General features: G+C 50.6%; 2 protein-coding genes across 3 annotated transcripts; one reads left to right on the forward strand and one right to left on the reverse strand.

The window, feature by feature from the left end:
* Positions 1–6,955: 6,955 nt before the first annotated feature.
* On the reverse strand, positions 6,956–7,870 carry LOC125521927 (protein CYSTEINE-RICH TRANSMEMBRANE MODULE 13-like). The gene is made up of 3 exons (XM_048686990.1): positions 7,654–7,870; positions 7,394–7,565; positions 6,956–7,299 (listed from the first exon to the last, which is right to left on the reverse strand). Exons 1-3 carry the CDS (start codon positions 7,667–7,669, stop codon positions 7,254–7,256), a joined length of 234 nt encoding a protein of 77 aa, XP_048542947.1. The 5' UTR covers positions 7,670–7,870; the 3' UTR covers positions 6,956–7,253.
* Positions 7,871–10,120: 2,250 nt separating this feature from the next.
* LOC125524605 (cysteine-rich and transmembrane domain-containing protein B-like) lies at positions 10,121–11,066 on the forward strand. 2 transcript variants are annotated; one of them, XM_048689646.1, is made up of 3 exons: positions 10,121–10,297; positions 10,387–10,655; positions 10,767–11,066. In XM_048689646.1, the coding sequence occupies exons 2-3, from the start codon at positions 10,459–10,461 to the stop codon at positions 10,810–10,812; spliced, it is 243 nt and encodes an 80-aa protein (XP_048545603.1). In that variant the 5' UTR covers positions 10,121–10,297; positions 10,387–10,458; the 3' UTR covers positions 10,813–11,066. The 2 variants fall into 2 exon arrangements, with proteins under 2 accessions (XP_048545603.1, XP_048545602.1); XM_048689645.1 differs by lacking the exon at positions 10,121–10,297 and having other exon boundaries at positions 10,343–10,655.
* The last annotated feature ends 262 nt before the right edge of the window (positions 11,067–11,328 follow it).

An 11,328-nucleotide genomic window follows, 5' to 3' on the forward strand; every position in this document is an offset into this window, starting at 1 on the left:
TGATCTCCATCATCATGATCTCCATCATCGTGTCTCCATGAAGTTGCTTGCCAACTATTACTTATACTACTATGGCTAACGCGTTTAGCAATAAAGTAAAGTAATTTACATGGCGTTTCTCAATGACACGCAGGTCATACAAAAAATAAAGACAACTCCTATGGCTCCTGCCGGTTGTCATACTCATCGACATGCAAGTCGTGATTCCTATTACAATAGCATGAACATCTCATACATCACATATATATCATTCATCATTCATCATAACTTTGGCCATATCATATCACAAAGCACTTGCTGCAAAAACAAGTTAGACGTCCTCTGATTGTTGTTGCAAGTTTTACGTGGCTGAAATAGGGTTCTAGCAAGAACGTTTTCTTACCTACGTGAAAGCCACAACGTGATATGTCAACTTCTATTTACCCTTCATAAGGACCCTTTTCATCGAATCCGCTCCAACTAAAGTGGGAGAGACAGACACCCGCCAACCACCTTATGCAACTAGTGCATGTTAGTCGGTGGAACCGGTCTCACGTAAGCGTACGTGTAAGGTTGGTCCGGGCCGCTTCATCCCACAATACCGTTGAAGCAAAATAAGACTAGTAGCGGCAAGAAAGTTGACAACATCTACGCCCACAACAAATTGTGTTTTACTCGTGCAAAAAGAACTACGCATAGACCTAGCTCATGATGCCACTGTTGGGGAACGTTGCAGAAAACAAAAATTTTCCTACGGTTTCACCAAGATCCATCTATGAGTTCATCTAGCAACGAGTGATCGGATTGCATCTACTTACCTTTGTAGATCACGCGCGGAAGCGTTCAAAAAACGGGGATGAGGAAGTCGTACTCGACGTGATCCAAATCACCAGAGATCCTAGCGCCGAACGGACGACACCTCCGTGTTCAACACACATATGGTCAGCGTGACATCTCCTCCTTCTTGATCCAGCAAGGGGGGAGGAGAGGTTGATGAAGATCCAGCAGCACGACGGCGTGGTGGTGGATGCAGGGGTCACCGCAGCAGGGCTTCGCCGTTATACTACGAGAGGGAGAGGTGTAGTAGGGGAGAGGGAGGCGCCAAGACTCAAGGGTACGGCTGCCCCCTCCCTCCTCCCTTTATATAGGCCCCCTAGGGGGTGCGCCGGCCCTAGGAGATGGGATCTCCTAGGGGGGGCGGCCAAGGGGTGGAGTGCCCCCCAAGCCAGGTGGGGCGCCCCCCCACCCTAGGGTTTCCAACCCTAGGCGCATGGGGTGGGCCAAGGGGGGCGCACCAGCCCACTATGGGCTGGTTCCCCTCCCCACTTTGGCCCATGGGGCCCTCTAGGATGGGTGGCCCCACCCGGTGGACCCCCGGGACCCTTCCGGTGGTCCCGGTACAATATCGGTGACCCCCGAAACTCTCCCGATGGCCGAAACTGCACTTTCTATATATAATTCTTCACCTCCGGACCATTCCGGTACTCCTCGTGACGTCCGGGATCTCATCCGGGACTCCAAACAACTTTCGGGTTACTGCATATTATATCTCTACAACCCTAGCGTCACCGAACCTTAAGTGTGTAGACCCTACGGGTTCGGGAGACATGTAGACATGACCGAAATGGCTCTCCGGTCAATAACCAACAGCGGGATCTGGATACCCATGTTGGCTCCCACATGCTCCTCGATGATCTCATCGGATGAACCACGATGTCGAGGATTCAAGCAACCCCGTATACAATTCCCTTTATCAATCGGTACGTTACTTGTCCGAGATTCGATCGTCGGTATCCCAATACCTCGTTCAATCTCGTTACCGGCAAGTCACTTTACTCGTACCATAATGCATGATCCCGTGACCAGACACTTGGTCACTTTGAGCTCATTGTGATGATGCATTACCGAGTGGGCCCAGAGATACCTCTCCGTCATACGGAGTGACAAATCCCAGTCTTGATCCGTGTCAACCCAACAGACACTTTCGGAGATACCCATAGTATACCTTTATAGTCACCCAGTTACGTTGTGACGTTTGGTACACCCAAAGCACTCCTACGGTATCCGGGAGTTACACGATCTCATGGTCTAAGGAAAAGATACCTGACATTGGAAAAACTCTAGCAAACGAACTATACGATCTTGTGCTATGTTTAGGATTGGGTCTTGTCCATCACATCATTCTCCTAATGATGTGATCTCGTTATCAATGACATTCAATGTCCATAGTCAGGAAACCACGACTATCTGTTGATCAACGAGCTAGTCAACTAGAGGCTTACTAGGGACATGTTGGTGTCTATGTATTCACACATGTATTACGATTTCCGAATAACACAACTATAGCATGAATAAAAGAAAATTATCATGAACAAGGAAATACAATAATAATCCTTTTATTATTGCCTCTAGGGCATATTTCCAACAGAGACCTGACCCTACTTTTGCTACTTCACCTATCTGTGTTGCTGATAAGGATTATGAATTCTCTGTTGATCCTGATATAATTACTTTGGTTGAATCAGATCCTTTTCATGGCTATGAATCTGAAACTGTTGTGGCACATCTTACTAAATTAAATGATATAGCCATCCTGTTCACTAATGATGAGAGATCTCGCTATTTTTATATTCTTAAAATATTTCCGTTCTCATTAAAGGGTGATGCTAAGATATAGTTTAATTCTCTTGATCCTGATTGTGTGCGTAGTCTCCAGGATATGATCTATTATTTCTCTGCTAAATATTTCCCTGCTCATAAGAAACAAACTGCTTTAAAGAAAATATACAACCTTTTGCAAATTAAAGAAGAGAATCTCCCACAAGCTTGGCGGAGCCTTCTCAAGTTACTTAATGCTTTGCCTGATCATCCTCTTAAGAAAAATGAAATACTTGATATCTTTTACAATGGACTAACCGATGCTTCCAGAGATTACCTGGATAGTTGTGCTGGTTCTCTTTTCAGGAAAAGAACACCGGATGAAGCCGAAATCTTATTAAATAATATGTTGACGAATGAAGATAATTGAGCACCTCCTGAGCCAGCTCCTGCTCCGATTAATGATCCTATTCCTAAACCAACTCCGAAGAAGAGAGGTGTTCTATTTCTCAGTTCCGAAGATATGCAAGAGGCAAAGAAATATATGAAAGAAAAATGTATTAAAACTGAAGATGTTAAGAATTTACCTCCTATTGAAAAAATACATGATCCTAATTTACCGTCTATTGAAGAAACATATGATCTTAATCCTTTATTTATTGAAGAACCTCCAGACCTCGATAACCCGACACAGGTAGTAAAGATAAATTCTCTCTATAGATATGATAAAGCTGAAATCCCCCTACTAAAATTGCTAGTCAATGCTTGGATGAGTTTGATAATTTTGTGTTTAAACAAGAAGACTTCAATGCTTATTTTGGTAGACAATTAAAATAAGATGCTGATATGATTAAATACTTGGATGATTATATGGCTAATATTAGAGGTGAACTTAAATTTGTTAGCAAACATGCTTCTATAGTTACCACTCAAGTAGAACAAGTACTTAAAACTCAAAAGGAATTGCTCAATGAGATGAATAGTAAAAAAATGATTATGCTGTTAAAGTGGCTACTAGAACTGGTAGAATGACTCAGAAACCTTTGTATCCTGAAGGCCAACCTAAGAGAATTGAGCAAGATTCTCATAGAAATAAAATTGATGCACTAGTTTTTCTAAAAAAAAGAAAAAGAAAAATGATAGAACCCTAGCCGCCAACTATTCCACCAAATCATTCTAACATGGTATCAGCCTAACCGATCCAAACCCTAGCCGCCGTCCGTCGCTTCCGCCTCACGCGCCGCCCCCGGGGTGGTCGGCCTCTATGACCGCCGCCGGGGGCCGCATCACCTGTACCTAGGGTTCGTCCGCCGATTGTGTTGATCGGCTGCCCTATAGAATCTTTTCCCCCTGCCGCCGTTCATCATCAACAACGCGTGTCTACTTCATCAACATCTTCATCAGCTCCCCGACAAAATCAGTTGCCACACGCGGCCTCGGGCCATACGCACGCGCATCGTGTATGCCGGTACGGCCGCGCAGGCGTGCTGCTGGCTGCCCATTGATGCATGTCACGTCCATGCATGATGTGCATGGTGGCTGCCCATGTTTGCATCCCATGTGGACTGTTGTACGTCCCGTCGTCCGACGCAACACGTCCGGGCTGATAATCCGATGCACGTTTTCGCAGGATTCAGTGAAGATCAATATTAAGTTTACACGCCTTTTCACTGATCGAGCAATGAGCAATAGGCTGCAGCTGTGTCGTTCCTTCGGACCGCAGCATTGCCGCCTCGTGGTTCTCTTCATGGCTGCATCAATCCGCGCCGCCGTTGTGTCGCCCCTTCGGGCCGTAGTGCCGCGGCACGTGATCCCCGCTGTTGTCCTGAGGCCGTTTTCGTGGTTGCATCACCTCGCGCGTTGCCGCTGTGTCGCCTCTTCAGGCTGTAGTGTTGCGGCCCGTGGTCTACCGCCGCATCGAGGCCGTCCGCTCCAGACCGCCCTCGAGGCTGCATGACCCTCGCGCTGCCGCCGCGTCGCCCCTTCAGGCCGTAGCGAGCGTGGCACGCGATCCCTGCAACCGCCCTGAGGTCTTCTTCACCGTCGCCCCGACCTGCCCGCCGTCATTGCGTCGCCCCTTCAGGCCGTAACGCTGCGGCCCGCGGTCCACCGCCGTCCACACGCGTTGACTTCCATGTGATATGAGCCGCGTCGCCTTCCTTGGCGCGGGAACGTCACCGTCCGTGCCGGTCTTCGTCACGCTGTCGGGTTCATTATCGCCTACTTCGAGTACCGCCACCGCACTCCTTCTCTAGCTGCCATTGCCGCCGCCTCCTTGGCCACCGCTGCTCTTCTTCCGCGGCTCCACAACGACTTCCTCGACAGCGGCCACCCCGACCTGACATCGACCACAACATTCTTCGCACAGCTACCTCGACCACGGCTCCACCACCCACTCTCTCGACTACCTCGACAACGACACAAAGGGCTACCGCCTTGCTTGAGCAACCTCGTCGGTTTTCACTTCAGCCACGACTCCGCGATGCATCGACCGTTACGACTGTGGGGGTGTGTGTCCGCCGGCTTGCCTTCGAATTCTTCTCCAGTCTCACCGTCTGCGTCGCTACCGTTATGACTGCGGGGGGATATTGAGTATCGTGATTATTAGGAAAGACGAGATAGACTAGGATTTGTTCTGACTTGTCTTGTACTCCAAATAGATCATTATACTCGTATAGGCCTACGAGGCTCAATCAATACAACAACTATTCCATCAAATCCCTTTCTCCCTTCTAACAAAAATGATACATGGAGATTTACAGAGGTCGAGAGGGAGGGGGGCATATCCCCCTTAAAGGAGGACGTGGACATGCGTACTTCCATTTTGCAAAGATTCGGGGATGTCACGGGACTGGTCACAAATGTGGAAAAGAGCTTGGTAGCACCTATCAGATGTACATACGTTGACCTGGATGATATTCAGCTGGCCAAGGCAAATTAATCAATATGGCCAAAAGAAGCACATGGATAAGATCGGTCATGACTTCACAGGCATAATACCACCTCACGTCCTTGATCATCTCAAAAGGGTCAATGTCGTCCTCGATTATCAAGCTTTAGCGAGACTTTTTTTGGGCAGGCCCGGACAAGGTCACGAGCGGTAAATGCAAATTCAAATGGACCATTTCTGTAGGCCCGCGACAATGGGAGGGTTGGGCATTTATACATGGAAAATTTTGTGAGGGTGTTGCGGCTATGATGGTCGTGGCATGCATAGAGAAATCCGGAGCGGTCGTGCGTGGGGATTGGCCACTCTTTCGATTTAGACGGGTATGAACCTCTTCTATGACTTAACATCGATCACCATTGGAGATGGCAAGACGCATGCATTCGCCTTGGCTGCAAGGGCGCAAGCCAAAGCACATTGCTCCATCCATCTTTGCCATCTCCAAAGGCAAGAGCAAATCGGTGGCGAAAGCTTTGGATCAAGGATTTTGGATTGATCACATTAATACAACTTCAGGCATCATGGTGCAGCACATCATTGAGTTCATGGATCTTCGGTCGGAGTTGTAGTATGTCATTCTAAATGGAGATACCACGGATATCATTGTTTGGAAAAAAACACAGCTTCCGGCGACCACGCCACCCCTTGGGCTTACCTGGCGCAACCTTAGAACAATAACGCTGGCGCCCCTCTCCTGAAGCCGGCTTCTCAGAAATTTGGGCCCCATCAAAACATAAGTTAATTTTGCTTGGCTTGTCATTGAAGATTGTCTATGGACTGCGGACTGGCTTCAACAGAGAGGATGGCCAAATTATGGGTTATGCCAGTTATGCAAGAGAGAACTAGAGACCGCGGCCCATCTCCTATTCAAGTGTAGATACGCAAGACGCATTTTCCTTGATATTCATAGATGGCTCGGGCTTCAACATGTCAACATTGACGAATGGAGCAACTTCAACGTGGTACAAGATTGGTGGCACTCCGTTATAAATGAAACGGCGACACTAGAAAAGGGTTAGCTTCTCTTATAATGCTTACATTGTGGGAGATTTGGTGCGAGAGTAATGACCAGGTTTTTGGAAATGGATCGTCAATGCCGAGCACCATGAATACCAAGAAAAGAGGGAGGCCATGCTATGGGGACCACAGGGGCTAAACATTAGTATCCTTGTTGCCGCGAGAGTAATTTCATGTAATCCCGATCGAGTTTTGCTTACGTACAACCCTCCCTCCCCGCTTTAGAAGTCTACATGATTCTTGAAGTTACTTAAAAAGGCTATCGCCATATTAGCCTGTGGATCAAACTTATTGAATAGTTTGGTTTGAATACAAAAGACTGTATTACCCTTTTTTATTAAATCGGTAACTTCTAATCTTTATCTTTAATCCGCATCAAAATCTGTAAACTTTTCTAGTGGGTGTGTACCGGAGTAAAGTTCAAATGCAGTTATTGTCAGATTATTTCACTATAAAGACCAACAAATAATTCGATCATTACTGCCAACAAGGTAAACAACACCAAGAGAATATGCATTCAACGAGGCCACTAGCCGGATCAATCTCACAGGTCTATCTATCTAAATCATACGAATGGAAACAAAACAACGCACACGATCACACAAGAAAGTCGTGCTCCGAGACTAGTACTCAAACTCGATCATGACGAGCTCTATATGCCGCCGCGCCTGATCATGAGTCATGACGGTCGAACAACACCGGACGAAGTGGATCAGAAGCAGGCGTCGAGGAGGCAGCAGCAGCAGAGCGCCGCGCAGCTGCGACAACAGAAGAAGCAGACGATCATCATCAGGTCGTTACAAATGAGGCTACGGAGACAAGTGAGAACTCGGAATATGGGAGAAAAATTACCATCCTTTCAAGAACCCATCGCCGCCGTGGCCGTGCCCGCCGCGGCTGGTGGTGTCGCCGCCGGCCGGAGGGTACTGCTGGCCCTGCTGGTACGTAGCCGGCGGCGGCGCGACGTAGGCCTGCTGCTGGCCCGGCGGAGGGTACGCTGCTGCGGTGCCCGGCGGCGGGTAGCCTGCGTAACCAGAAGAAGCAAAAGATTACTCAGGATTCAACGATCGAAAGATCGATGCCCCTCCAGAGAAAAAGGAATTGGCACTTACCCTGCTGGTAGCTCATGATCGAGTTGCGGGAAGGGCTAGCAAAAACTCTGCAGAAACAATGCTCTGTTCCTCTGAGTTCTGACGCTGTTAATGTATCTCAATCAAGAACCAAAGAGGAGGAAGACGAATCGGCTAGGACTGGACGTCTGGACAGAACGGGATGGAGTGGAAACAGCATCGTCGAGCGTCTACTTATATCCGGTCAGTTTGCTTAGAGCATCTTCCGTGCGCCGTTCGCCTGGTTTGGCGCGGCCGGCAGCGATGGCTTCAACGGCTGCGCTAAAATGCAGTGCGCGCGTCGCTCCAACAGCGCGTCAAAATACACCGCGCGCGATCCGTCGATGCATTGCATATAGCATTTTTCAACACAAAATGATGAATATTTTTAACACAATAAAATTTTTACACAAATAAGTTGATGAAGTTCATGCCCACAAGTTTAAAATCATACCCACAAGTTCATCCAACCAAGTTCAAAATGCAAATCAAGTTCAATACACAAAGGAAAGACACATCATTCCTCGTCCTCGTCCTCGTCCTCGTCCTCGTCTTCGTCCTCGTCCTCATCTTTGGAAGACGATTCTTCCGCCTCCGAAGATGAATCTTCCTCCCTCTCGCGCACCGCATCACGTGAAGCTCCGACGGTGTTGGCAAGATCTTCAATGGCATCTTCATAGGAATGTGTGTGAGGAGGCTCATCGAAAGACATTCCGCCCATGACGGCCGGAGGTGCACCCATGCCTCCCATGAGAGAAGCAAAACTCATGCCTCCCATCGTGGCCATAGCGTCGGGGGGTGCTCCAAAGCCAGCCATGCCTCCCATTGCACCTAAACCGCCCACGGTACCTTCGAAGCCACCCATGGCACCCATGGCGCCGAGGCCACCGCCACCCATTGCACGAACCATGGCTTTTTTTTGGATCAAGACTTCTTGTTGGGCAAGATTGGCATACTCCTTTTGCACCGCATTGAGGTTAGTTGTGTCCAAGAAGAACAAGTGCTTCTCCCATTCCAACAACCTAGTTCGCTCCTCATTGCTCACCTTCCTCCTCCAAAGCCACCTTCCTCTCCTCGGCCGCCACCCTCCTCTCCTCGGCCGCCAACCTCCTCTCCTCGGTCGCGACATCTTGGGTCCTTGCCATTTTCCTCACCTCGTTGGCTTCTTTTCTTGCCTTCACAATAGCTTCCATAACATGTTTGAGCTCATCATCTCCTTTCTTCTTCTTCTTTTGGGTTTGGTCTTTCTTGCACCCATCCGGTCGCTTTGGCTTCGAGTAAGAAACCGAGTTGGGTGTAGGGCTTCTCTTGCCGTCATCACTTGATGGATCATCCTTGGAGGCATTTCGTCGAACATGTTGTGCGCGCCAGCCGCCGACTCAACGAGTGAGCTTGCCGGCGCTTCGGCAGCCGCCGCGCCCGTCGCACGCCCCGCAAGCTTCTTCCTCTTCGCCTTGGAGGTGCCGGAGCCGTCCGCCGCCTTGTTTTTCTTCGCCGATGTCTTGCTCTTCTTTAGCCGCGCCGCATTGGGGAGCTTTGAGAAGGAGGGGGCGGCGGCTCGGGCCGGCGCCGGCGCGACGCCACCCGCCGCCGAGGTCATCCGCGGCGGCATGAAGAGGCCGCGTGCGAGGCCGCTCGTCGGAGGAGCTCCGGCGGCGGCGAGGCCAACGCCATCCGGGCTAGGGTTTGTGGCGGCGGCGGCGGGGTCGCGGCTATAGGACGGGGTGAGCGGGGTGCCGGTGCGTGCGTCCATGGGTGCGGGTTGCCAGCGCCGGCGCGCGCGGGGCTTTGGAGGGGGAGAAGAAGAGCGCGCAGCGCGAGCGCCGAGTGTGCCGCGCGCGGAAGCGGGCGCCGCAAATACACCGCGCGAGGTACCGCTTCCACGCCCGCGCCCAACTCCTTATACCGCGTGCACGGCTATTGCGCGCCCGCTGGAGCAATCCGCCGGGTTGCTCGCGCGCTAAAACGGGCGATTTTGCGACGTGGCGTCTATTTAGCGTGGATGTTGAAGATGTTCTTAGACGCGTCGTCTTGCCTGAGACAGTCAGACGGAGACTGGTTGACGGATTGTTGCTTAAACTAAAGGGAAGAAATCCACGCGGCGATGGCGCGGCGTCGCTCTCGTGGGCCGGTGGCTGCAGGTGACGGTTCCGTCTTTCCTTCCTTCCTTCCTGGCTGTGCTTATCAGCGGCGAACCTTCGTCGTCGACGAAGGCCGGTGTGCTGGATCAAATCAAATAGCGGATCCGTAGCGGGTCAACTGCATCCAGAGCAGAGGAGATGCCACGGATGGACGAATCGGTGCACGCCACGACGGAGGAGTACGCATAGTCCAACACGGTTGAGCCGCCGGCATAATTACACGCGCTGATTAGTGATTAGTAGAGACGACGTCGTGGCGTCTTGGATTTCTGCTCTAGGCTCCTCTCTGCTTGGTGTGGTGCACCAGCCGGGACCTCCCAGTTGGACCAATGGCGGTCAACCACGCACGAGGCCCCCGCCGTCCAACGGAACCATGAGCACGCCCGAGGCGGCATGCAAGCGCAACACCTGAGAGCGCGTCGTCCGTGGCACGGTGGCATGGCAGGCAGGGCAGTTCAGCTGTCTCCTTTCGCTTTCTCTTCTCCCCCCCAAGTCGACCGACGCGGGTAAGCAACCGTGTCTGTGCAGCTCCTACAAATACAGACGCTCGGCGATGCACTCTTCCTAATCCTATCCATTCCCTTCATCTTCATAGCAGCAAAGCCTCTTTTCTCCATCCTCCTCTAGGTTCTTGATCGCTTCAGGAAGACACATCAGTAATTCCATCATGAGCTACCAGCAGGGCGCCACCGCCACGGCCTACCCTCCGCCGGGCCAGCAGCAGCAGCAGGCCTACGTAGCCCCGCCGCCGCCGGCCGGCTACCCGCAGAAGGACCAGCAGTATCCTGCCGCCGCCGGCGCCGACACCACCACGAGCCGCGGCGGCCATGGACACCACCACGGCGGCGGCTTCTGGAGAGGCTGGTAAGTCTTGTTCGTCCCTTCTGAGTCCTGTCTGCGCATGCATCCTTCCCGTGCATGGCCTTGTTCATGGTGATGCTTAATCATGTTTGTCTGCTTCTTCTCTTGTTGCAGCTGCGCCGCTCTGTGCTGCTGCTGCCTCCTCGACGCCTGCTTCTGATCAAGTCAATTTCATCCATCGTGCTCGGTTAGGCTACGTGGCCTAACGACTGCACCTGCTGTTCATCACGGTTGATGTGGAGTCCGGATGTCATCTAGTAATTGTTTGTTTTCCTTTTTCGCTTGGTTGGTTACACTTTTGTGAGCAGTGCTATTTGTTGGTTGCTCAGCACCATTTCTGTGTAGTATGTCATGGTGATGTGGCCCGATCTGTTGTACATTGATTATGTTAATATATAAAGATGGTTAGTAATATCACTGTGCAACAGTCGCTTCACCTCTTCAATTTATACATGATTGCTGATGGAGCCATAACCGAGCTCGCTTCGGTGGGACGATGGAGTGTGGATACAGTTATTGTGTAACAAATATTGGCACTCAAAGATGTTGTCTCAAGTCACTGCTTAACCGTTTGATTCACCTTTCTGCAAGGGTTTGATAAAAACTAAGGTTGCTTTTTCCAATAGGGGAAGGTTACATATTGGTGATGGCCTACCAACTAGGTTCTCGGTGTTGA

This window comes from Triticum urartu, chromosome 7 (assembly GCF_003073215.2).
Source record: "Triticum urartu cultivar G1812 chromosome 7, Tu2.1, whole genome shotgun sequence".
NCBI lineage: Eukaryota > Viridiplantae > Streptophyta > Magnoliopsida > Poales > Poaceae > Triticum > Triticum urartu.